Below are 25,954 nucleotides of genomic sequence, written 5' to 3'. Positions count from 1 at the left end.
CAAGAATTTATTACTAAAATTCACTAACTTATTAATTCTTCGTTGAATCCATGCATAGAACTTAGAATTGCACTCTCAGTATATAGAATGCTCTATATGTTCCAACATATAGACACATCATTAGTTATCCATTGTTATAATCCTAATGTGATCAATGATCCTCTATATGAATGATCTACACTGTAAAGGGATTAAATTACCATTACACCCTACAATGTATTTTATCCTTAAAACACTTGACCCCGTATAAATGATATTTCAGCTTATGTGAAATGAGTACTCCACCATTTATGTTCGTTTGGTCAAGCTCGAAGGAGATCATCCTTTGCTTACTATTCGCCAGATAGAAGCTATAGATTCCATGTTTATGCTAGCGCTCCCACTCAATTGCACTACCGTGTTCCCAAAATGTACGTATCACCCTGACCTAAAAGTAGGCTTAACTAACAAATCAAAGAACACGAATAGCCTTTCAAGATTGAGCCTAATCATAACAGGATTAAGAACATTTGATCTAGGATCAACTAGGCGATATTGACTTGAATAGATATTACGGTAAGTTTAATAAATCTAAGTCAATGTTCAATATCGGTCCCTTCCGATGCATACTCCATGCATCCAACCTGAGCTTTACTTTAACCAATGCTCTGGAAAGAACATAGCACTTCTCCAAATGCAAGTAAACTCTGTTGTAGATTATCATATCAGTAAAACCCTATGTCTGATAAATCTAGGAAACTTTATTCACATAGTCATGTTTACTTTCCAATGTGTTGACGGCACAATAAACAGGATCAAGTATGTGAAAAGGGTTTCAGATGAATTTATACATTATGTACATATAATCATGAAATAAATCATGTGAACCATGCAACATTAAATGTTATTTCTGATCTATATTAATAAGTAAATCTGATTATATTGAAATGAGTTTTATTTAGGGCATAAAACCCAGCACCTACGTGTTGCTCTCACACGTCTAAATACAGTAAGGCCTTAGAATGGTTCATCTCGGTTATGGTTACAGAGTCCAACCCGATTATGACTTAAACGCATAACTCTTAAATCTCAATATAATCATATTAGCATGGCATAGCATTTACTCAACTTATATCACTAGGGTACTAACCCTAGGCTATTAACCGCTCATATTAGGGTAATAACCCTAATTCCGGTTACAATTACTCACATATATCATATTCAACATAAGTGCCAGCGCGCATACTCTACGTGCAAACTACTACCTTACTTGTTGACCCGCAATAACAGAGATTCCAAACCCCTTGGTGCTCCTGATCAAGTGCCGGTAATCCTAGTCACATAACTCGGGATTTCAAAAATAGGGTTAATCCCTAATTTCACTTTCACATAATATAAACATGGCATTCAAAACATAGATAATCAAATAAAGCTCGGAACGAGCTTTCCAATGATATAAAGAACGTCCCAAACGGAGTCCCGAGTCAAAAGTTATTGCCAAAACAAAATTGGGAAAAACATACTTTCTCACTGCCAAACCTAGTCGCGACGGTCAAAAATACTGGGTTTAGAACACCAAAAAACTCCATTTTTAAGGCCTTAAAATGCCAACCTTTCCTAGATTTCGAACCCCAACCAAACATAAGGTAAAAACACAAAATTCATGCATTAATCCTTAACCAAAATCAGATTTAATCAATATAAAAATTAACCTCCAATCATAGAGCTAAATTTGCCACTAATTTAAGCTCAAACCTTGAATCTTTAAATTCAAACACAAGCTCAAGCAAAACATACAATTCAGAGCTGCATAACATAATGGAAACACCAAAAAAAAACCCTAATAATCTCACACAACATTCAAGTTGCAATCCATATGGTCTCAATAGCTCAAACACACTAAAAATTACCAATGTCACCACTAATTCACCAACTTGCATCAAATCTCAAATGAACATCAAGAAAATCAAACCTAAATTCAAAAAAATATTCACATACAGGAATTCAATCATAAACAAAAAGGATCAAGAAGTTTTACCACAAATTTCTAAGCTCCAAGCACCAAAATCAGCCAAACTCCTTAACTTTTCTCCAATCCAAGCCTTAATTTCAAAATTTTAAAATGTTAAAGATGATAAAGAGAGAGGAAGAGGGAGGTCGGGTTAAGGAGAGAGAGAACCCAGAATTTATAATTTCATTTCCTCAAAATTCAGCTTTAATTAAAGTAAATCAAATAAGGACAAAAGACCATTTTGCGCCTAAGGCCAATTTTCACCTATTCACACATACAAGGGCATTCTAGTCAATTCATACTCAATTATTTTCAAATAAAAATTCAGATTATCACTCATAAATAATAATGCCAAATAAATCAATCCAATTTATATTTCGGGCCCGAACCCGGTTCGGCCGAAATACCCGGTTGTGACTATAACGCGCCAACCTGTCAAAACACACCTAAAAAGACAACACAGTCATACTATATAATAATATAGTTCCATTAAACACGTAATTAAACTAATTTCATCATTTTACCCTTCTCAGGTTATAATTACTAAAATACCCCTGACTCACCAATGTGGTCTTAGCATATAATTAATTAAATTAATTCACATATACTGAATTATATAATAATGTAATTCCTCAATTATTCATAATTATCTAATTAGGGTTTTGCTAATCTATTTCTAAATTTTACGGTATTACACATCAGATGTCTTTAAGATATTTAAAACTAAAGTAGAGAAACAATGCAACAAGCAAATTAAGATAGTGAGATCAGATAGAGGAGGTTAGTATTATGGTAGTTACACAGAAGATGGACAAGCACCTGGTCCATTTGCGAAGTTTCTTGAAGAAAATAGGATTGTTGCCCATTACACCTTGCCCGGTACACCCGAGCAAATTGGTGTTGCAGAAAGAAGAAACCGAACATTAATGGACATGGTGCGGAGTATGCTTAGTAGCAACTCTAACCTTCCTAAATCCTTGTTGACTGAAGCATTAAAGACATCCGTGTACATATTAAACCGAGTTCCAACAAAGGCAGTCTCAAAAACTCCTTTTGAATTATGGAAAGGTTAGAAACCAAGTTTGAATCATGTACGCATTTGGGGATGTCCATCTAAAGTCAGAATATATAATCCACAAGAGAAGAAATTGGACCCAAGGACCATAAGCGGATTCTTTATAGGGTACGCTGAAAAGTCTAAAGTTTACAAACTTTATTGTCCATCTCATAGCACAAGAATTGTGGAATCAAGGAATGCAAAATTTCTTGAGAATGCCTTGATCAGTGGGAGTGATCAATCAAAGGACTTTGGTCCTGAGAAAGATCCTTCAGAACCTTCCACTTCAAAAGCAAGATTGATAATGGTTAACACTCCTGTAGTTCAAACGAGTGTTGAACAACCATTACCAATCACTGAAGATCCACAAGTTGGTAATGATAATCCAATAGATCAAGATGTTCAAGAGTTGCCAGCAACTGTTGAACAACCTGCTGAACCAACTACTTCTCCCCAAGAGCTTGTTGGTGAAGTCTTAAGAAGATCTACTAGACCTGTCAAACCAAAGATTTACAAAGGTTGTGTTGTGTATTTATTAGATTTGATATTGGAATTGAAAATGATCCAGAAAAGTTTTTACAAGCTATGAACAGTAGAGAATCAAAATTGTGGTATAATGCAATGGATGATGAAATGAATTCTATGAGGTGCAACAAAGTCTCGGAACATGTAAAGTTGCCTAATGGAGCGAGAGCCATTAGTTGTAAATCGGTCTATAAGACTAAGAAAGACTCATTAGGCACACTGAGAGACACAAAGCGAGACTTGTTGCTAAAGGATTCACTCAAGAAGAAGGAATTGACTATACAGAGACTTTTTCTCCTATATCAAAGAAAGATTCCCTCAGAGTCATCTTGGCATTAGTTGCCCATTTTGATTTAGAGCTGAAGTAGATGGATGTAAAAACTACTTTTCTGAATGGTGATCTAGAGGAGGAGGTATACATGAAACAAACAAAAGGATTCTCCTCTCGTGAAGGTCAGGATTTTGTATGCAAGCTTAAGAAGTCCATCTATGGATTAAAACAAGCATCCCGTCAATGGTATTTAAAGTTTCATGATGTCATCTCTGTTGGAAATATTTTACCAGGATCTAGATTTACTACCATGTATGTTTCATTAACATCCTAATATGAATTCTAAAACAATGAAATAAACACATATAAAGTTTAGGAAACCTTACATTGGGAGCGGAATATAATGACTCCTTCCGTTCAGATCTTTAGCCCTTGATTCCTTTATGTAGCAGAACATAATCAAGATCTGAACCTGGATCTCTTTCTCTCCTTCCTTTGATGCTGATTCTCCTTCTTGATTGAATTCTACACAATCTTCCACACTATGATTGAGATACCACTTGATGTGTGTGGGTACTACTCTATTACTAAGTATTTCGAAATTGAAGAGAAGAAAAGAGAAGAAGAGGGTGGCTAGGAGGCTCAGGTTTTTGTCTGAGAGAAAATAAGATGTGAGTCTCATAGTTTCCTAAATCCAACACTTTCTATTTATAGAATGCCATCTAGGTTTAGGTTAGAATTGTATGACATTAAAATAATGAAAAATATAAATGGTAAACCCTGTACAAAGTGGCTGGCCATATTAGTGGATAATGGACCTCACTTTGCAATTTTGCTATTTTGTCATTTCTCAATCCAATTTTCTCAAAAATACTAATTTTCCAATTTAACCATTTAAATGCCAATTCTAATTATTTAATAACTAAAAATTAATTATTAAATAATATTGTCATTTAATATATTTATTAATTTAGACATATAAAGTCTCTTAATTAATAAATAAACCTAGAATCTCTTTTCTTTAAAATTTCGCCCTTGCTTAGTGAAAAATTCATAAAGTAGACATAGTCTAACTTTAGAATTATAATTGATTAATTAAAATCAATTAACTGAGTCTTACAAGCAGTATGGTCTCAACTAGTATGCGGACCATGGGCCTATATAACCGAGCTTCCAATAAGTCGAACTGAATTTACCAAGTAAATTCCCTAACTTATTAATTCCTTATTGAATCCACACTTAGAACTTGGAATTGCACTCTCAGTCATATAGAACGCTCTATATGTTCCACGATATAGATACGCTATTAATTATCCATCGTTATAATCCTAATTTGATCAATGACCCTCTAATAGATGATCTACATTGAATAGGAACTAAATTACCGTTACACCTTCAATGTATTTTATCCTTAAAACGTAGCTCCGTATAAATGATATTTTAGCGAAGTGAAATGAGATCTCAACCATTTATCTCTGTTTAGCCAAGCTCGAAGGATATCATCGTTTCACTTCTAAATTACTATAGAAGTTATAGACTCCATATTTATGTTAGCGCTCCCACTGAATTATACTATCATGTTCCCAAAATGTACGTATCACCCTGACCCAAAAGTAGGCTTAACTAACAAATCAAAGAACATGTATAATACTCTTGAGATCGAACCTAACCATATGAAGATTAAGATCATTTGATCTAGGATCGACAGGTGATATTGAATTGAATAGATATTACGGTAAATTTTAATATATCTAATCAAAGTTCAATATCGGTCCCTTCCGATGTATACTCCATACAGCCGATACTGGTAAACTTTGCCAATGCCCTGGAAAGGACATAACATTTATCCAAGGTGTAAGAATACCTATCGCTGATTATCATGCCAGTCTAAATCTAGTGAACTGAGAAATCAGGGAATAAACTTTCGAACATATAATTAAGATTATATTCCACTGTGCTGACAACACTATAATCATTAACAAATTCATATGTTCTGGACTTAAATAGAATTCATACATTATATGCATATAATCATGAAATAAATCATGTGAACCATGCAACATAAAATGTTATTTCTGATCTTTATTAGTAAGTAAATCTGATTTTATTGAAATGGGTTTTCTTTAGGGCACAAAACCCAACAAACTCCCACTTGCACTAATATAAAACAAAATGTGCATTTCAAATAATCTCAACACCTTGATATACAAATCAAGTGTAGTAGTAGTATATTCCTCGTAATAGGATCTGACAGGTTGTATTAAACACAACCTTTTCTCCACCATTACTCTTCCTTAATCACAAAAGCCTTGATATTGTGAAATTCCTCTCTATATGTCTACTCTCTTGGGACACTGGATTCTATACTTTCGGCAACTACTTTTTGGTTAATCAGGAAGTAACACTAGTAATTTAGAAATGTTGGAACGGTGCCAAAAATGTATAGAACTTTCCTTAGACTGAATAAGTATCTTTCCTTCAACTTTAAAAATCAGTCTCTCTCTGGTAGACCTAGAGACTTCAGATAGGTTTTTACACTTCTCCAAAATCACTACTCCACCCCCCAGAGTAATCACCATCTTATCAGCAGACTTTCTAGCACAAAGGCAAGTCTGGAAATCTGATGTGGTGTAGTCTAAGAGTGTCAAACACACCATTGTCGACTAACATGTAGTTACTCTTCTTAATCTTAAGATTTCCTTGATTGTCTTCCAATATTCCTCTCCTGGATTAATCTGATACCTACTCATTACTCCCACTCAACAGCAGGTGTCTGGTCTAAGGCATACTAAAGCATATCTGAGACCTCTCACTGTTGATTCAAGAAATTTTTTCATGGCTTTATCTTTTCTAGAATAGTTGAGACTTTTCCTTAGATAAATAAAATCTTTGCCTAGAAGTCGAGAGGCTTCTATAGATTGCCATTAAAAAAAATGCTTCAGCATCTTACTAAAGTAAGTTGCTTGCATTAGAGTAACTAATTACTAGGTATACCATAAGCTATAGGCTTAGATAAACTCAAACCTATAATACTAGGAACAGGAAGTTTTGTTAAGTCCATTGAATAGACTTATTAACGAAAATTTCCTTTTATGTCCTTTGTAATAGAAAACTTTAGGTTACCCCATGTGAATGGATCAAACCATAGTTCTATTGGCTTTTCTTCTTAGTTTCTTATCTTGACAATCCATTACTTGTTTAAACTCACAATGGATTTTAATCACTAGTGTCTTCCAAGTCATAAGAAGAGTGAGTTCCTTGAAACCCTCCCACTACGACAAGGTACCGTGAATTATGTCTAAGAAAACTAAATGGTATTGACTTCTTCGGTTGTGTCAAGACAACAGAGGCAGTGGAATTATCATGTAAAGATGATAGAACACTTTTGGAATCAAGAAAAAAAATTATCTCCTTTATTTGCTACTTTATTTTCAAACTTAGTCATTCTCTTAGAAAAGTAGTATAGTTTAAACAAACACTTTCTTATCTAATGACTATGGGATGGTCCACCCCTAATCACTTAGAATAGCTAACAAACATGCAAAACATAGTTCTAGCTTTTCAATTAGGTCTTCCATGAATCTAGTAATGGTTTACACTAAGTACCCGACCATTGCATCATTCTGAAATTGTATTACCATAGAAGGACTTAGGCAACGATTAGTAACTAATCATCAATATGTAACTCGAATTTCTGGGGAGGTAAGTTTGGATATAATTCAAAATCAACTTAATGATCTTTGAACTGCATATCTACTAACTATTTCTCCACCCCTATCAATTTGCAAGATCTTTAACCACTTACCTTAATGGTTTATCACCTTTGCTAGAAATTCATGAAATTTTTCAAACATTTCAAATTTCTTGTGCTTAAGGTAAAAACTAGAGTGATCGTCTTTAGAATACAAGGAAAAACTTATATCCACCCCTGAATGTACATCCATATGTGAAATGAGATGAACTTACTTTCAGTGGATATGGGCATATTAACTCTTTGCAGAGATTGATCTTGTCAAAACCACTATGAACAAGATACAAATGCCATAGATTTAAAAAATATGTGGTTGTATCTTTTTATGACTTAGGTTTAGTTACATCAAAGAGTTCTTAGAATATTGCAAGTGGATTCTGGTCACAGAATACTAAACTCATATTCCATACTAACATACAGTTTGAATCCATTGATAGAAAATGGTTATTAAACACTTGTGTATGTGTAACTGTTTAATGAGTAATTCTTTCTTGGACCACCACTACTAATTTAACTCTAAGTCTGATTTGCCCATACAAGTAGGAGATTTTTAAGATTGAGGATTTATATCATTTTGGGATAGAATTTCGGGAATATAATCATATGCGTCATTTAATTTCTTAAGAGAAAATATAGAATGACATGAAATGATTTATAGATCATTCATCCAATGATATGTTATTGAGCTAATTCGAAATGAATAAGGTAAGAGGAATTAGGATAATTTCGTATTTAAATAAGAATCCAACAATGCTCCGATTAGCGAGAGTCAAAGTAATCTTATTTATACAATCTTCTTGTTTCATATTGTAAATACTAGTCTAAGGTGTCATCAATTGATGAACAGCTAGATGTTGCATTTACAATATTTATCATTCGAGATCTAACACTATTATGTTTGTCTAATGGTTGACAATCCATTAGGGATTTGTCCCATTAGAATAACAAACCAAGTTAGACCAACAATGAAGATTCGAAATTAAACTACAATTAATAACAGAAAATAACATGGTTCAATATAAATTCATACACAATTCAGAACTTATTAAACATATAGCAAGTAGGAATGACAAGTGAAAATACTAAAACATACAATCCTAAATAATTTCCAAGGTCATTAACAAACTGATATCAGTGTCCCGTTTAGGCGAGAGTCAGTGATACCATCCATTGAATAGAGTTGTCAGCTCATTTAAAATGATAAACATTCTAGCAGCCTTTTATTCGATCAAGATTGGAATCCAGCGTTGTCCCGTTTAGGCGAGAGTCAAGGCTAGTCTATCTTATGAGCTTGCACCATTGTTTCATACTTTTGTAAGTCAAATACAGTCGCCACCATTAGGTTGATCAATACTATATAAAATACTTACAAAATAATATTATCTTTCGAGATTCTACGACGTTAAATTGCTAATGAACGTTCCTCAATTACGGAGGATTACTCACTAAAACAAGAACTATGTAGAACCAACAATGGAGATCGAATGTCCTTATAATAAAGCTCATTATTTAAAGTGTATTTTCTTCTAATATTTATTTTAATCAATTTATTTTAAATATATATTTATTTAATTAAAATTTCCAATTTAGAATAAAAAATTCTAAATATAAATTTTAATTTAATATGTATAAAATTATACTTAGATGGATATGAAAATAACATGAATTATTTTAATCTTAGTAATAATTTCCAATAAATATTTAGAAAAATTATTCAATTTAAGTTGTTTTAAAATTAATTTAAATTAATTTACAACTCAAATTTAATTTTCTATAAATATATATTGCATTTCGAAAAATTGAAGTATATAAGAATACTACTTTCGAAAAATACTTTAAAATAAAATAAAAATAAATCTTGGAAAAATTATCTTAATTTTATGTTGGCCCAAAATTAATTAATAAAATTAATTTACAACAAAAATATAATTTTCCTATTTAATTAAATATTTAAGAAAAATTTCAAATATTTAAGTATCATGATGAATATCAACTTAAATATTAATTTTCTATTTAATTAAATATCACAAGAAAAATACTTCAAGCAAAACAGATAATATCTATCTAGACTTTCATTGACTAATTAATTTTTCTAATTATAATATATTTTAGTACATTTATTTTAATTAATCATTAAATGAAAAATCATTGATTTAAGTTGGTCCCAAATAATTTTTTAACTTTAATCTATTTTTCAAATAAAATTCAAAATTTCTGCATTAAAGAAATGAAATTTCGAAATTGTGGAAAAAAGATTAATAAAATAAAATAAAATATATTTTGAAAATTATTTAAATTTAAGTTATTCTGAAATAAGATTTCAAATTTAAAATAATTTTTCTATTTAATTAAATATCATGAAAATAACAATATTTAAGTATCATGATGAAAGTCAACTTAGATGTTGAAATTTTCAATCTAATTAAATGTATTAAATTCAAGAAATAAATAATTAAGTATAGAGGAAACTTAATTATTAATTCTAGTTTAATACTAGGAAAAATATACTTAACTTAGATTGTACCAAAATTAATTATTAAACAATTAATTTCACAATCTATGATATTTTCCTAATTAAATATTAGAAAATATAATTAGTATAAAAATAACTATCTAGAAAATATCTCAATTTAACTAAGTATCTTTTCAAGATTTGAAAAATATCTAATTTAAGTTGTTATAGAAAGAATCTAAAATAACCAACTTAAAAATTTCCAAATAAAATTTAATTAAATATGAAAATTAAGTTGTAACTACCTAATTTAAGAATATTCCATTTTACGTTTAACAACTTAAAACATATCTCTAGAATCTTCAATAACCAATTCCTAGAATTCCTCAACTTAATTTTGAAATTCAAAAGATATTCAAATTTAAGTTGATAAATAAAATTAGTTAGAAATAACTAATTTACAACTTAAATAGGAATATTTAATGAAATAATTAAAATAAGTTTTAGAAAGAATCTAGTTAGTTATAATTCTATATTTAATTAAATACAAGAAAAATACAATAGTTTATCTAGAAATTAATTCATTAAACTAAGTGTGTTTTTCTTAAATTAATTTTTTTAAAAAAATATAAATTAACTATGTTGCTAATCAATTTTACTAGGTTAAACTAATTTAATGAACCTAGTACAGTTATCCAAATCAGGCAAATGGGCCTTCACAGTTGGGGTAGTTCATGTGAGGGGGAGCTGGGTGCAGTATGTCGTACCCACTTCTATTGGCCCCCAACTCTCACACAAGGCCCAAAAGAGAGGAATTTAACCTTAAAATGAACAACTGTTATTAATTGAATAGGCTCAAAAACTAAATGGGCCTAAATAAAATCTATCATGGTGTGACATTTTATTTGAAAAATATCTTATTTAAGTTGTTTAGAAGAATCTAAAATATCCAACTTAAATATTTTTCAAATTATAATTTAATTAAATATTAAAATTAAGTTGTAACCACTTAATTTAAAAAAAAAACATATTCCATTTTAAGTTTATCCATATTTAAAGAAAATTTCAACTTAAAAAAAATATCTAAAGAATCTTCAATAACCAATTCCTAGAATTCTTCAACTTAATTTTGAAAGATATCAAATTCAAGTTGATCCAAAATTAGTTAAAAATAACTAATTTACAACTTAAATTAAAATTCAAAGAAATATATTCAAAATTTAAGTTGATAAAAAAAAATTAGTTAGAAATAACCAATTTTCAACTTAAAGAGGAATATCTAAATTTAAGCTTCAGAAGAATCTAATTAGTTAAAATTTTATATTTAATTAAATACAAGAAAAATACATATAGTTTATCTAGAAATAAATTCTTTAAACTAAGCGTGTTTTTCTTAAATTAATTTTAAAATATACGAATAGAAAAATTAAATTCCATTTACTTTGAAATTAATTATGTTGCTAATCAATTTAATTAAGTTAAACTAATTTAATTAACCTAGCACAGTTATTCAAATCAGGCAAATAGGCCTTCACAATTGGGGTAGTTCATGTGAGGGGGAGCTGGGCTCAGTATGTCGTAACCACTTCTATTGGCCCCCAACTCTCACATAAGGCCCAAAAGAGAGGAATTTAACCTTAAAATGAACAACTGTTATTAATTGAATAGGGCCAAAAACTAAATGGGCCTAAATAAAATCTATCAAGATGTGACATTTTATTTAGCAACAACAACCTATATGCATCTACAACAAAATAAACATAAAGGCTCACACAGGCACACAGATTTGGATGGATTCTATCATATTACTAGGTCATACACAGATGAAAGAAGAATGTAAAATTTACCTGTTACAATTTATTTACTTGACCTATTGACAATTGAACCATGGGTTAAAATCAGATCATTGGATCTGTCAACAAGTTAACCATGGCAATTTAGATCAAGCAATAATAGGTTTTAGAAAACTTACAAACAAGCTAAAAACACATACTCCTGCAACAAGTTGACTTTGGATAGTTGGATGTAGGATTTATTTAATTTTAAATTAATTAATAAAAAATAATCGAAAATAATATTTAAATAAATAAAAAAATATTTTTGGTTTTAAAAAGAATTTAAAATTAAACCTACAATTTTAAAAAATTAGGATTCAATTAACCTAAATATCATTTCAAAAATTTGCTAACCATCTTTTAAACTTTTATGTTATTTTATAAATTAAATATTCAATAAAATAAAATGATAAATACATACCCTTTTCTGATTTTATAATTTAATTTAAGTAAAAATAACAAAATTTAAAAGTTAACAAAAATATCTTATTTCTATTTAAAATACCATGATTATAGTAATCTTATTTTAAATCTAAATAAGGTCAAATTACTTAAAATAGAATATTTTATAAAAAGAATTTAATATCTGACCTTAGATTTAAAAATAAGATAAAATAATCAAATTTTAAAAAAATAAGAAAAGAAGTAAGCAAAAATAGATTTTTATCTATTTTCAAATTCAAATTACACTAATATCTAAAATTAATTTTAAAAAATCAAATTAATTTATTTCTGATAATTAGATTTGAAATATGAAAAGTAAAAATCAAAATACCAAACTACACAAAAAATCGGAAGTTAATTCCATGAAATAGCATGAAAAATCGAAGAAAAACGAAAAAACTTTGAGTTGTACGGACGGTATGCAAAGCACACCATCCAGGTGCACATCCTTGGGCGCAAGGGGCTGCTTGGGCGCACAAAGGGTGCTACCAGCAGCCAGCCGCGCGCAAAAGTATGTGTCACCACCCCCGATTTTTTCAAATCTTCAAAAAATCATAACTAATTCAAATAAAATCGAAATTGAGTTCTGTAAAAAAAGAAATTGCTTAATTTTTTCAAACTATCCAATAAAAATAATTCCAGAAACGAAAATTCAATTATAATTCATAAAATTTCACAAGCATCAATCAATCATCATATAACACACAGATCAACATGAAACCATCCAAATCAACATATATCATCATTTTCATTCATATTTCATGAAAGTAAATCATTACCATGGCTTTGGTGCCAGTTGTTGGAAATATTTTACCAGGATCTAGATTTACTACCATGTATGTTTCATAAATCTTAATATGAATTCTAAAACAATGAAATAAACACATATAAAGTTTAGGAAACCTTACATTGGGCGCAGCGGAATATAATGACTCCTTCCGTTCAGATCTCTAGCCCTTGATTCCTTTATGTAGCAGAACATAATCAAGATCTGAACCTGTATCTCTTTCTCTCCTTCCTTTGATGCTGATTCTCCTTCTTGATTAGATTCTACACAATCTTCCACACTATGATTGAGATACCACTTGATGTGTGTGGGCACTACTCTATTACTAAGTATTTCGAAATGGAAGAGAAGAAAAGAGAAGAAGAGGGTGGCTAGGAGGCTCAGGTTTTTCTCTGAGAGAAAATAAGATGCAAGTCTCATAGTTTCCTGAAGCCAACACTTTCTATTTATAGAATGCCTTCTAGGTTTAGGTAAGAATTGTATGGAATTAAAATAATGAAAAATATAAATGGTAAACCCTATACAAAGTGGCTGGCCATATTAGTGGATAATGGGCCTCACTTTGCAATTTTGCCATTTTGTCATTTCTCAATCCCATTCTCTCAAAAATGTCAATTTTCCAATTTAACCATTTAAATGCCAATTCTAATTATTTAATAACTAAAAATTAATTATTAAATAATATTGTCATTTAATATATTTATTAATTTAGACATATAAAGTCTCTTAATTAATAAATAAACCTAGAATCTCTTTTCTTTACAATTTCGCCCTTGCTTAGTGAAAAATTCATAAAGTAGACATAGTCTAACTTTAGAATTATAATTGATTAATTAAAATCAATTAACTGAGTCTTACAAGCAGTATGGTCTCAACTAGTATGGGGACCATGGGCCTATATAACCGAGCTTCCAATAAGTCGAACTGAATTTACCAAGTAAATTCCCTAACTTATTAATTCCTTATTGAATCCAAACTTAGAACTTGGAATTGCACTCTTAGTCATATAGAACGCTCTATATGTTCCACGATATAGATACACTATTAATTATCCATCATTATAATCCTAATTTGATCAATGACCCTCTAATAGATGATCTACATTGAATAGGAACTAAATTACCGTTACACCTTCAATGTATTGTATCCTTAAAACACTTAGCTCCGTATAAATGATATTTCAGCGAAGTGAAATGAGATCTCAACCATTTATCTCTGTTTAGCCAAGCTCGAAGGATATCATCGTTTCACTTCTAAATTCCTATAGAAGTTATAGACTCCATATTTATGTTAGCGCTCCCACTCAATTATACTATCATGTTCCCAAAATGTACGTATCACCCTGACCCAAAAGTAGGCTTAACTAATAAATCAAAGAACATGTATAATACTCTTCGAACCTAACCATATCAGGATTAAGATCATTTGATCTAGGATCAACAGGTGATATTGAATTGAATAGATATTACGGTAAATTTTAATAAATCTAATCAAAGTTCAATATCGGTCCCTTCCGATGTATACTCCATACATCCGATACTGGTAAACTTTGCCAATGCCCTGGAAAGGACATAACACTTATCCAAGGTGTAAGAATACCTATCGCCGATTATCATGCCAGTCTAAATCCAGTGAACTGACAAATCAGGGAATAAACTTTCGAACATATAATTAAGATTATATTCCATTGTTCTGACAACACTATAATCATTAACAAATTCATATGTTCTGGACTTAAATAGAATTCATACATTATATGCATATAATCATGAAATAAATCATGTGAACCATGCAACATAAAATGTTATTTCTGATCTTTATTAGTAAGTAAATCTGATTACTTTGAAATGGGTTTTATTTAGGGCACAAAACCCAACAATCTCTTCCTTTGGATTTGAAGAGAATGTCATGGATCAATGTATATACCTGAAGGAAAGTGGGAGTAAGATCTATTTTCTTGTTTTATATGTGGACGATATTCTTCTTGCATCCAATGATAAAGGGTTGCTACGTGAAGTGAAACAATTTCTTTCAAAGAACTTTGAGATGAAAGACATGGGTGAAGCATCTTATGTCATAGGCATTAAGATTCATAGAGATAGATACTGAGGTATCTTAGGTTTATCTCAAGAAGCCTACATCAACAGAGTTTTAGAAAGATTTCATATGAAAGATTGTTCACCGAGCGTTGCTCCAATTGTGAAGGGTGATATATTAAATTTGAGCCAGTGTCCAAAGAATGATTTTGAAAGAGAAGAAATGAAGAACATTCCTTATGCTTCTGCTGTCGGAAGCCTAATGTATGCTCAGGTGTGCACAAGACCCGACATTGCTTATTCTGTCAGAATGTTAGGAAGATTTTAGAGTAACCCGGGGTTAGACCACTGGAAAGCTGCAAAGAAAGTAATGAGGTAACTTCAGGGTACTAAGGATTACAAACTGATGTTTAAACGAAATGACAATCTAGAAGTAGTTGGCTACCCAGACTCAGATTTCGCTGGTTGTACTGATTCATGTAAATCTACATCTGGTTACGTGTTTATGTTTGTTGGTGGAGCTGTATCCTGAAGGAGTAACAAACAAACCTTGACTGCTACTTCTACTATGGAGGCTGAGTTCATTTCTTGTTTTGAGTCTACATCACATGGTGTATGGCTAAAGAGTTTCATTTCAGGCCTTAGAGTGGTTGATTCCATTGCAAGGCCTCTAAAGATGTTCTGTGACAATTCAGCTGCTGTTTTCATGGCTAAGAACAACAAAAGTGGAAGTCAAAGCAAGCACATCGACATTAAGTACTTAGCTATTAGAGAATATGTTAAAGAAAATAAAGTGGTCATTCAACACATTAGCACTGAATTGATGATTGCCGATCCTATGACAAAAGGCTTGCCACCTCATAAATTCAAGGATCATGTAGAGAAGATGGGACTTGGATCCCTTATGTAATTTGTACAAATAAAGTTATTATTAATGAAACTCTTATTTTTATTTTTCTCATATTTATGCGCATCTTAATTTTACATTTCAGAAAATTTCAGAGGACCTGAATAAACATGTTTAGGGTTTATTCACTTAAGTACATTGCCACATAAAGTACATTGTTATATGATAAATGTATTGTAATACATGGAAGATAATACTCGACTCATAATGAGGACATTTTGCTATGACTCGTATGTTTATTATATAATGAGGAACGTTGGGTTTGAATGTTTTAGTTTAAATGTTGACCAAGTGGGAGAATATTAGAATATTTTATTTATGGAAATAATTTTCTATTTAAGGAAATGATTTTCTATTTAAGGAAATAAATAAATTATTAATTTTTTGATAAATGAATATTTTATATTCATTGAATCTGGACAAAATCAATTATGTAATATTCTAGTCAGATTTCTATATTCATTACCTGATTTGATTTCCTGAATTAATTGTCAAAATATTCTGACAATTAATGTGGCACATATACTGATGGAGTATCTCACCTATAAATATAGGGTCTCGGTCCCCGAGCTCCTCACTTATTTTGAATTCATTCAACAAATTTCATCTAAAGAGAGTAGAGAGAGTGAGGAAGCCTGACCTCCAATACCGAAGCTATCACAGGGATATAAGCTCAAAGATCAATGGCTGGAGATATATCAATCTTTTATTGCATATATTATCGATATGTTTATAGTTTATTTCCGCATTACATATCGTATATATATGCTGTATTACATACACTATATTATTGTCTAACACACTATTCCTAACACCCTACACCCAAGTATCCTGCGTCCAGGTGAACACTTGGGTATAGTGCTCATGTTGTTAGTGAACGTGCAACTCAATGGATGTTTAACCTAATTATGACCCATAATATAGACATTGTATAACTCCCGAGGACTACAAGAAGACAGGTAACACACACTTGGCGGCAAGTGGACCTTGCACCCAGGTCGACATATCTCCCGAGGAAAGGCTCCGTGACCAAACATTCACCTGTAGCAGACCAAATGCTTCAACAACATCAAGCACAAATTAGGGAAGCTACAACACACTTCAACAGTGGTGCTAGGTAATGGGTGCCCAAATGATGTCTTACACAATTACCTTGCGCACATAGGAGTTGTTCTCAAGGGAGAGGTGAACATTCTCACTAGTTTTTAAAAAATTCCATTAAGCTTAGCATTCTCATGTCCTATTGTAACGTCCCCGCTTCAAGCCTCCACTGGTCCTTACACCCACGGAATAATGGCACTTATACACGAGTACGCCACTCTGGTTGCTTCATGGACTGACGACTGGCCCTACAGACCAACACGAGTGTTTCCAGCGTGCTTTGTCCTCACTCGCACGCTTCCTGAGAAAACTTCCCAGGAGGTCACCCATCCTGAAATTGCTCCAGGCCAAGCACGCTTAACTGTGGAATTCTTTCGAGATGGGCTACCGAAAAATAAGATGCACCTTGTTTTTCGGTAGCCCATCACGAAAGAACTCCACAGTTAAGCGTGCTTGGCTTGGAGGAATTTCAAGGATGGGTGACCTCCTGGGAAGTTTTCTCAGGATGCGTGTGAGTGAGGACAAAGCACGCTGAAAACACTCGTGTTGGTCTGTAGGGTCAGACATCAATCCAGGAAGCAGCCAGAGTGGCGTACTCGTGTGTATAAGAGCCATTATTCCGTGGGTGGAAGGACCCAATGAAGGCTTGAAGCGGGGACATTACACCTGTTAATCCAAGTTTAGCAAATCTTGGTCGTTCAACAGAAATCAAGATCACCGAACAAGATCTAGCCTCGAACATCTACTGTCAAGATTAAATACTAGCATTTAAATTCAATGGTCAATATCTCTAATATTAAGAAAGAATATTCCTACAATATGCTCTTTTAAATATTTTTTTATTATTATTATAATTGTAAAAAGTTTTCTTATATTTCCTATAAATAGGAGGCTTTTACAATTCAATATTTTTATTGTTTTTTTTTTGAGAGAACAAGTGCTCTCAATTTTATAACTTTTATTGACTTTAAACTAATTATTTTAAAGTTGTCTTTGATTGAAGGTAATGAAATGGAAAGGAATCAAGTTTTATTCTTTGTTACGTCACATTTTAATATATTATAATATCTTTCTAATGGAACAATTTTTCTACTATTTTGGTAGAATGATTATTATTTTGAAATAAAAAGAAATATCATTCCAATGCAATATAAAAAAAAATTAATAATTATTTTATTAAATTTTTATTGCATTTGAAATTTATTATATTCCATTTACATTTTCACTTTTATTTCTATTTTTATTCTTATATTTTTATTTATGCCAACGAAATGCATCCTAAGTCTTTTCTTTGTAACGGTTTACTATAAGTACTTTGGAAACTCACTTAACTCACACATTCTTGTGATCTTAAGTAAATATTAATAAAAGATCAAAGTGATCATATATAGCCCCTATTACTGCTGAAAGGGTGGTGATCAACTACCATAAAATTTTGGTGTTAATTACTCTTATTTCACATTCTCACTTGGTTATTTTCATAAATATATGTGTTTTACATCAGCTGGTATGTAAGAGTTCTCACTCTTATATTAAACACTATGATAAAATTAATGAAATCATAAAAAGTTCATTTAGAAAATCTATGGTCACAAATAGTGAAAAATGTAAAGATGCTAGTGTTGAAAATGTATTAGCAAATGACAATTGCTACACTTTTGTTTGTTTATTATGAAGAAAATAAAACTAATTATCATACCCATGCCCCCATCCACATCCTCCTTTCCAATATTTCTTCTTCATCAATTTTTCTTTCAATTATCATGAGTAACAAACTTGTATAATTAGGGTTTTAATTAATAACTTGGAACGCTTCGTTACATGCCGTGCTCTTGAGTACTTAATTTTAGCTGAGTAGATCATAGAAAACCTCAGGCTTTCTGTAGCTTTGAATGCAAAGGGCCTGAAAATAAAATAGACATCAATATATGTCAGTTTATATTCAATCATATTCTACATTTTTCCCCTTGAAATGTGAGAAGTAGGCTTGATAAAATTATGTTTGCTCTAAGCGTATATAGTAACTTTAATCATTTAAATAAATTTTGTTCAAATAAAAGAGAATATTTCATTATTACCTGCATTGCAAATGCTATGTGAATTAGTGTTGCTTCACACCATGGCCTACCAATAAACTGAAGACCAATCGGCATGCCTGATTCATCATATCCAACCTGCGATTATCTTAAAAAAATTAATAGATAAATAATAATAATTAAGAAATTATAATTTGACTTAAATTGCAATAATATAGTTTTGAATACTCATATATAGTTTGCTATATGTATGGATCATTAGTAGAATTATATATATTATATAGTGGCTGTGATAAGATATATCATACTGGAATAGTGACTGCCGGATACCCCAAAAAGTTTCCTGCTATCGAATATCGAACCAGGGCAGCTGACATGAATTTATATTTGATTAATTATTAGAAAGAACACATAAATTTAATTATAAGCAAATAAGATCACATGTTTATCGTATTTTATGTAATTTACAAATAAAAAATGACTACCTCCATTTACATAGTCGAGTTCACCAGTCTTTAGAGCATCATTGAAAATTGGATAAGCTGTTACTCTGTGATTATATATATAGCTCAAATTAGTGACTCTTATAATTATTTAGAAATTTGGTAAGAAGTTAATAGTTGTAGCTCAGTTTTGTTTATTTTTCTTTCAGTTTTTGTTGAGAATTATAGGGTTCCATCTCAAAACTAATTGTCAACGAGTGGAGTAACTCATATTCTTATGTATGGTTTAATTCTCTACCATTTATTCTTTTTGGGACAATGTCCACAATAATTTTCAAGTTAATATATATACCCTGTAGTTGGAGTAACTATGACGTCTGCCTGGGAAAATATGTTGTCGTGAATTTGGATCTGACGGTTCCTGTGAAAGGTGAATTTAATTAAGGTGATCATATATCGTATGATAAATATAGTAACAAACAAACACATATATCACATGGAACATATTATTAGATCATTAATTTCTAGGTTTAAAGGTTTTCCATGTGCCTAGAAATATTTCTATTAACACATTAATTTATCTACTGCCATGTTTGTAAAAGCAAAAATACTATAAAATTAAAGGAAAGTACATACGATAATATATTATTATTATCTTGTTAAGGTTTCAATATTTTTCATAGATTAAATCATGCTAGCTGGTCCATCGAAATCAAATAAAAACCTTAATAATTATTTCGAATGAACAAAGAATCTATATTCACATTCAACTAGTTCATGCATGTAATATATATATGTATTAAAAAAGGTAATAGTTAATAAGTATGTATTATGCCTGATTTTTTGGGCCTTAATGTACTCCTTGCTACTGAAGGAACCATATATAGCGAGTGCAAATCTTGCATCCCATCCTATTTTTGCATAATCCCTAATTAGAAATGTTGTAAGATTATTAGTAAATCAATTTAAATATAAAAAACATAGTATACAGTATATTTATAGATGTATACATACAACCAAAAAATTAAGAAGAAATTGAAGAGAGGGAGAGAGAGAATTCCATACAACTTTTCAAGATAGGAACTAAGAGAGGTGCTACACTCAGATCCTATGGTGGTATAGTGTGCAAGGCGCATATTCTCTATCTCCGGAATGGTCACCCCTATAATCTGTCACATATATAATAAATTAAATAATTAGCAAATACCTCATCAGTAATCACTTTAAGAAATATCTACACACACATATATACTATACTTTGTTGTCAAATGCTTATGTATATAGCGTCTATAGTATACCTTCCAACCATAGTGATGCACAAGCTTATCCAAGGCATTAGAGCAACATTGTTTAATATCTTCTCTGCAATCATTGAACCACTAATTGAACCATTTATTGGTTTTTCAAGTTAGCAACTTCATCAATTTATATCATTAAAATGGAATGTTATTTAGAAAATGTATAAATATGAATATACATATATAAAAAATGTAATTGATCATCGATCGATAATGTATAACTTCACTTACCTTGTCATACATTGCTATCTTCACCGTTGAGAAAGGTAATGTTGAGTTGAGGATTGGGAAATTTACTCGAGGCTATAGATGATAATTCAAGAAAATTATAGAAGCCAATATTAACGATGATAATTAGTAAAACAATGAAGAAAAAAATAAATAAAAAACATATGAGCGTATACTAAGTACTTTTTAGATTTAGGAATGCACACAAACAAGTGTACCAAATGAATGTGTTTACACAGGGTATTTATAGTGCAGAATTAATAACAAGAAATAACAAGAAATAACAATGAACAGTAACTAACTAACTTTTAACTAACCTAAGTGACTATTAACTAACATTAAGCTCAGCTTAATAGTACTTGACATGTGTAGTTGAATATTCCAAATGAGATTCGTAAAATAGAATTTATTACCGATATATTATTTGAGCGATTTGATGGAAGCTCGCCACTAATAGCTGCATAGCTGCAAATCATACATGCATATCTCAATGAGTGATATATGATTTGTATAAAAGTTATAAATTCAAGAGAAAAATGTAAAATGTACTGATTATACTAACACGAGCAAAGAGTCTTCCATTGTGGCTGATAGTATACCAACCATTCCAACAGTCCAATTCAATGGAAGAACGCTGAAATCATAACAATTCATTATTTGACGTTTTGAAAAGCCACATAACCCTCTTCCTTGTAAAACAATATTAAGTAGTACATTAATTGTACACATATATGTATATATAGGTTACCCTGAATGAGGTATACGCCCAAAGGTTGGTTTAAAACCAAAAATACCACAAAGAGCTGCAGGCATTCGCACAGATCCTAATCAAACAAATTAAACTCATTATGAAACAATCAATCTCTGAGGGTTAAACACAACTAATAATATAACTACGAAGAATATAAATACATAATAATAAATAGTTAAAACCACATTTGGTTCGTAAAGAATGATGTCCGTTGGTCTCACAAAATTTGACACATTAATCATACTTCACGGAAAATTTTATAAAAAGAAGTTAAATTTTGAATTTTTCTCCCAAGAAGACAAAAAATGTAAATAAAGATTGGTTTGATCATATTTGTAGTACTATACGGGGATGAGGAATAGAATTCAGGGGAACTGGGGTATATGGACATTGTAATAAATTGATGTGATTGAAATTTTGAAGTTATACAATGATTCTTTGTTAGAATGAGAGTTAGTTATCTTAGTTGGTTTTTGTTAGTGTGTGAGTCAGTTTGTTCAATTAGGTTTGTTATTGCTTAGGTGTAGATTAGTTTGCTTGTAACTAATTCTATTTTCCAGCTTGTGTAAAGCTTTGTATAAATCTTGCTGAACATTGTGACTGTTAATTATAGAATCATTCATTCATCTTTGACTCTCTTTGTCTTTTTTTCTCTCAATTTTTCCTCTGTCTTTCTTCTTTGTTTTCATACTTCCCCAACACAATGTCTAAGAGATTTAATATGGTATCAAAGTATGGTTTTCCACTATTACTAGCTAATGTAGTCACGAATTTAGGAGATGAATTTCATCCCCAAGAAAGAAACACTTTGAATCAAACAAGTATTGTTCCTACTTTGTCAAATGTAAGAAACCAAGAAATTGGTGGATCTTCACCAATTTACTTCAATCCCAATCTTTTAATACTTTTGAATGATCACAACTATCTTTTGTAGAAGCAATAGTTCCTGGCAGCTATCAGAGGAAATTGAGTCCAAACTTTTATTCAAGAATCGAGTTCTCTTGTGAAATACGTGACAGATGAAGATTGAGCTGCTCGCAATGTCAATCCTGCCTTTTCAGAGTGCAAACTTCAAGATAAACTCCTTGTATCTTGGCTTCTATCCTCCATGACCGAGAGCTTGCTCACCAGAATGTTATGGTGGAACTCTACTAGTTAGATCTGGGATTACACTAGGAATATACTTCACCTTATCAGTATTTGCGAAAATTCTGGTGATTCGAACTAAGCTTCAAAACCTGAATAAGGATCGCTCACCCTCAATAATTATCTTCTGAAGGTCAAACAAATAGTTGATCTAGTTGCATTTGCTGGAAAAGTTCTTAGTACCAGGTTTCATGTGGCAACCACATTAATGGATGTCTATTCTAGATACACATGGCTTTACCTGATTAAAACTAAAGTTGAGACACTCAAAATGTTTCAAAATTGTAAAGCTAAAGTTGAACTTCAGTTAGGCACCAAGCTTAAAGTCATCCAAATAGATTAAGGAGGTGAATACAATACCTATACTAAGTATCTTAATGACTAGGAGTCATTCATAAATATCTTTGCTCAACCACTCATGAAAAAATGGCAAAAACACAGTCACATTGTAGAAAATGGAATAACCATCTTAGCTGAAGCATCTATGCCATTGAAATTTTGGGATGAAGCCTTTAAAAATGTTGTCTATATTCATAATAGGCTTCCAACACGTGTTCTTCACAACAAGTCTCCCTTAGAGGTTCTATTCAATTCCAAACCAGATTACATGTAAAGCCCGCTTAGTTTAATTTGGAAATTAGCAGTTAATCTTGATTAATTATGAAAATTATTTATAGCTATTTAAATAATTTATTATACTGTTATTTATTGAATTCAGAAATGCATTGCTATGTCATTCAGTAGTTTTCATATTTTGCATTTCCGGTGCCCGGTATTTTGGAACTCGGTGTTTGGCTCAGTAGAAATCACAACTTAGCATGTTAGTAGTTTGGGACGATTTATTAGACATTGGAAATGTCGGGAATGGTCGGGAATTTAGAATTTCCCAAAAATACCCCTTTAGTATGATTTATGTGGTTTTAAGGTGGAGGGGCAAAATGGTCTTTTTGCCCCATTAGTGTTTTGTCTTTTAATGATTTTATTATTTGAAAATAAATGTTTATTTTATATGTTTGTTGGCTGAAATAAAATGTTAATAGGTGGCTTTTATTTCATTATTCCATTTTATCAAAAAATCACAAAGTTAGAAAATAGAAAAAACTCTCTCTCTTTTCCTCTCTTTCTCTCTCGGCTGGAGGGTGTTCCAAGGGCTGGAACTTTGATTTTTAAAGCTAGTTTCATCCAATCTAAGTGTTCTTCAAATCTTTGGTAAAGTTTCTAATCTTTTCTTTTTGTAATTCTAGAAAAAAATGATGAATATAGTTGATGCATGCATGATTTTTGGTTGTTATTGCTGCTGTGTTTTATGGTTATGTTCTGTTGCTGTGTTGTTGCTTGATGTTTTAGTTATTTCCAGAAGTTTAGACATGCTTGATTAAGTAGAATTAAGCTGGTTTGAATGCATGTTGTTTAGATTTGCTCAAGTTTGAGTTTAGAACTCAAAGCTTGAGCTCCAATGGTGATTTTTGTTTCTGTGCATTCTGGGTAAGTTCTGTCTGCGAGAAACCGGAATTCCGGTTGTGCATCCGGAATTCCGGATGGGCTTCGAAAATTCCCAGAACCGGAATTCCGGTTGGGCAACCGGTCTGCCGGTTGGGGAAATTTCAAAAACTCGTGTTTTCCTCGTTTTTATGTTTTAGGGGGTATTGCCATGCTTTTTATTGATAGGGAAACTTTTAGTTCCTAGTTTAAGTCCCCGGGAAGTGATTTAGCGTGTCACTTATAGTGTTGTGATTTTTATGGTTTAGGAGCCTGTAATCCGCCGCTCAGCTAAAGTTCCAGTCAGGTTGACCGGCACACCTGAATTCGGAATCCAGGTAAGATTAGTATAACAGTATGCATATGTAGATTACATGTTTAGCGTGCATGTAGGAAGCCTGTTAGATTACATTAGTTATGTATGTTGGCTTCGAACCATCCAACCCTGTCACGTCGGTACACGCTGGAGTATGACCAGCAGCCGGAGTATGACCGGTTCGACCGATCAGGCTGACACTTGGTTAATGGTTCCGTACTATTGACGTATCCCGTCGGTACAGGCTGGAGTATGACCAGCAGCCGGTGTATGACCGGTTCGACCGATCAGGAGGATATAGTAACACGTCGGTACAGGCTGGAGTATGACCAGCAGCCGGAGTATGACCGGTTCGACCGATCAGGTTGTTACGTGTCAATAGTACCGTCCCTATGAACGTTCAGAACTCAGTACCATGTTGGACATGGTAGTAGTGGCTCAGTACCGTGTTGGACACGGCAGTAGCGGGACTCAGTATCGTGTTGGACACGGCAGTTAGGGTTGTGATCAGGGGTATGGGCGTCTGATCATAACCGGGATTATGTATGAGTATTATTATGCTTTTCTTACTGAGTCTGTCGACTCACAGTTCTACGTTTATGTGTAGGTAAAGGCAAGGCTAAAGTTGATGGACCGTGAGCGAGCTTGTGAAGATTGTACATGTCGGGGCGGTTAGGCCTGGAGAGTACGATCCTCGGGACAGCGAGGCTGATTTTGTAACTGGTCGCTAGGCGACATTTATTTTGTGTATCAGTTAAACAGTTAAATCTTTTTGTAAATGATTTTATAATCGGGATCCCGAGTCTTTTGTAATATTATTTTATAAGTTTAATTAAAAAGCAAAAATTTTAATTAATCACGTTTTTCCATAAACCTCGTTGATTAGCAACGAGCTGCACAGCATGTTTAAAAATCACGTAATACGCCTATGTTAGTTAGGGTGTTACATTACACGTCATTTAAAATCTTTGGATGCACTTATTTTCACAACATAAGGCCATATAACAAACAAAAATTAGGATTTAGATCAACAACCTACACCTTCCTTGGTTACAGTCTAAATCACAAGGGATGTAAGTGTCTTGACCGCATAGGTGGGTT

General features: G+C 31.8%; 1 protein-coding gene across 1 annotated transcript in view; it reads right to left on the bottom strand.

Annotated features, from left to right (window-relative positions):
• Positions 1 to 18,710: 18,710 nt before the first annotated feature.
• The window catches only part of LOC115715011 (fatty acid amide hydrolase), a 28,555-nt gene continuing 21,311 nt past the window's right edge, over positions 18,711 to 25,954 (bottom strand). Inside the window, exons 9-20 of the mRNA XM_030643790.2 lie at positions 21,910 to 21,985; positions 21,724 to 21,795; positions 21,575 to 21,626; positions 21,165 to 21,236; positions 20,934 to 21,014; positions 20,701 to 20,804; positions 20,471 to 20,563; positions 19,988 to 20,056; positions 19,678 to 19,742; positions 19,501 to 19,562; positions 19,235 to 19,330; positions 18,711 to 19,059 (exon numbers count right to left, since the gene is read on the bottom strand). Of these exons, the coding sequence (XP_030499650.2) occupies positions 19,003 to 19,059; positions 19,235 to 19,330; positions 19,501 to 19,562; positions 19,678 to 19,742; positions 19,988 to 20,056; positions 20,471 to 20,563; positions 20,701 to 20,804; positions 20,934 to 21,014; positions 21,165 to 21,236; positions 21,575 to 21,626; positions 21,724 to 21,795; positions 21,910 to 21,985 (899 nt within the window). The 3' untranslated portion in view covers positions 18,711 to 19,002. The remainder of the gene's footprint in view (positions 19,060 to 19,234; positions 19,331 to 19,500; positions 19,563 to 19,677; positions 19,743 to 19,987; positions 20,057 to 20,470; positions 20,564 to 20,700; positions 20,805 to 20,933; positions 21,015 to 21,164; positions 21,237 to 21,574; positions 21,627 to 21,723; positions 21,796 to 21,909; positions 21,986 to 25,954) is intronic.

Source organism: Cannabis sativa, chromosome 4 (assembly GCF_029168945.1).
Source record: "Cannabis sativa cultivar Pink pepper isolate KNU-18-1 chromosome 4, ASM2916894v1, whole genome shotgun sequence".
Taxonomy (NCBI): domain Eukaryota; kingdom Viridiplantae; phylum Streptophyta; class Magnoliopsida; order Rosales; family Cannabaceae; genus Cannabis; species Cannabis sativa.
The sequence above is the reverse complement of the archived record's forward strand: the minus strand, read 5'-3'. Positions and strand labels throughout refer to the sequence as shown.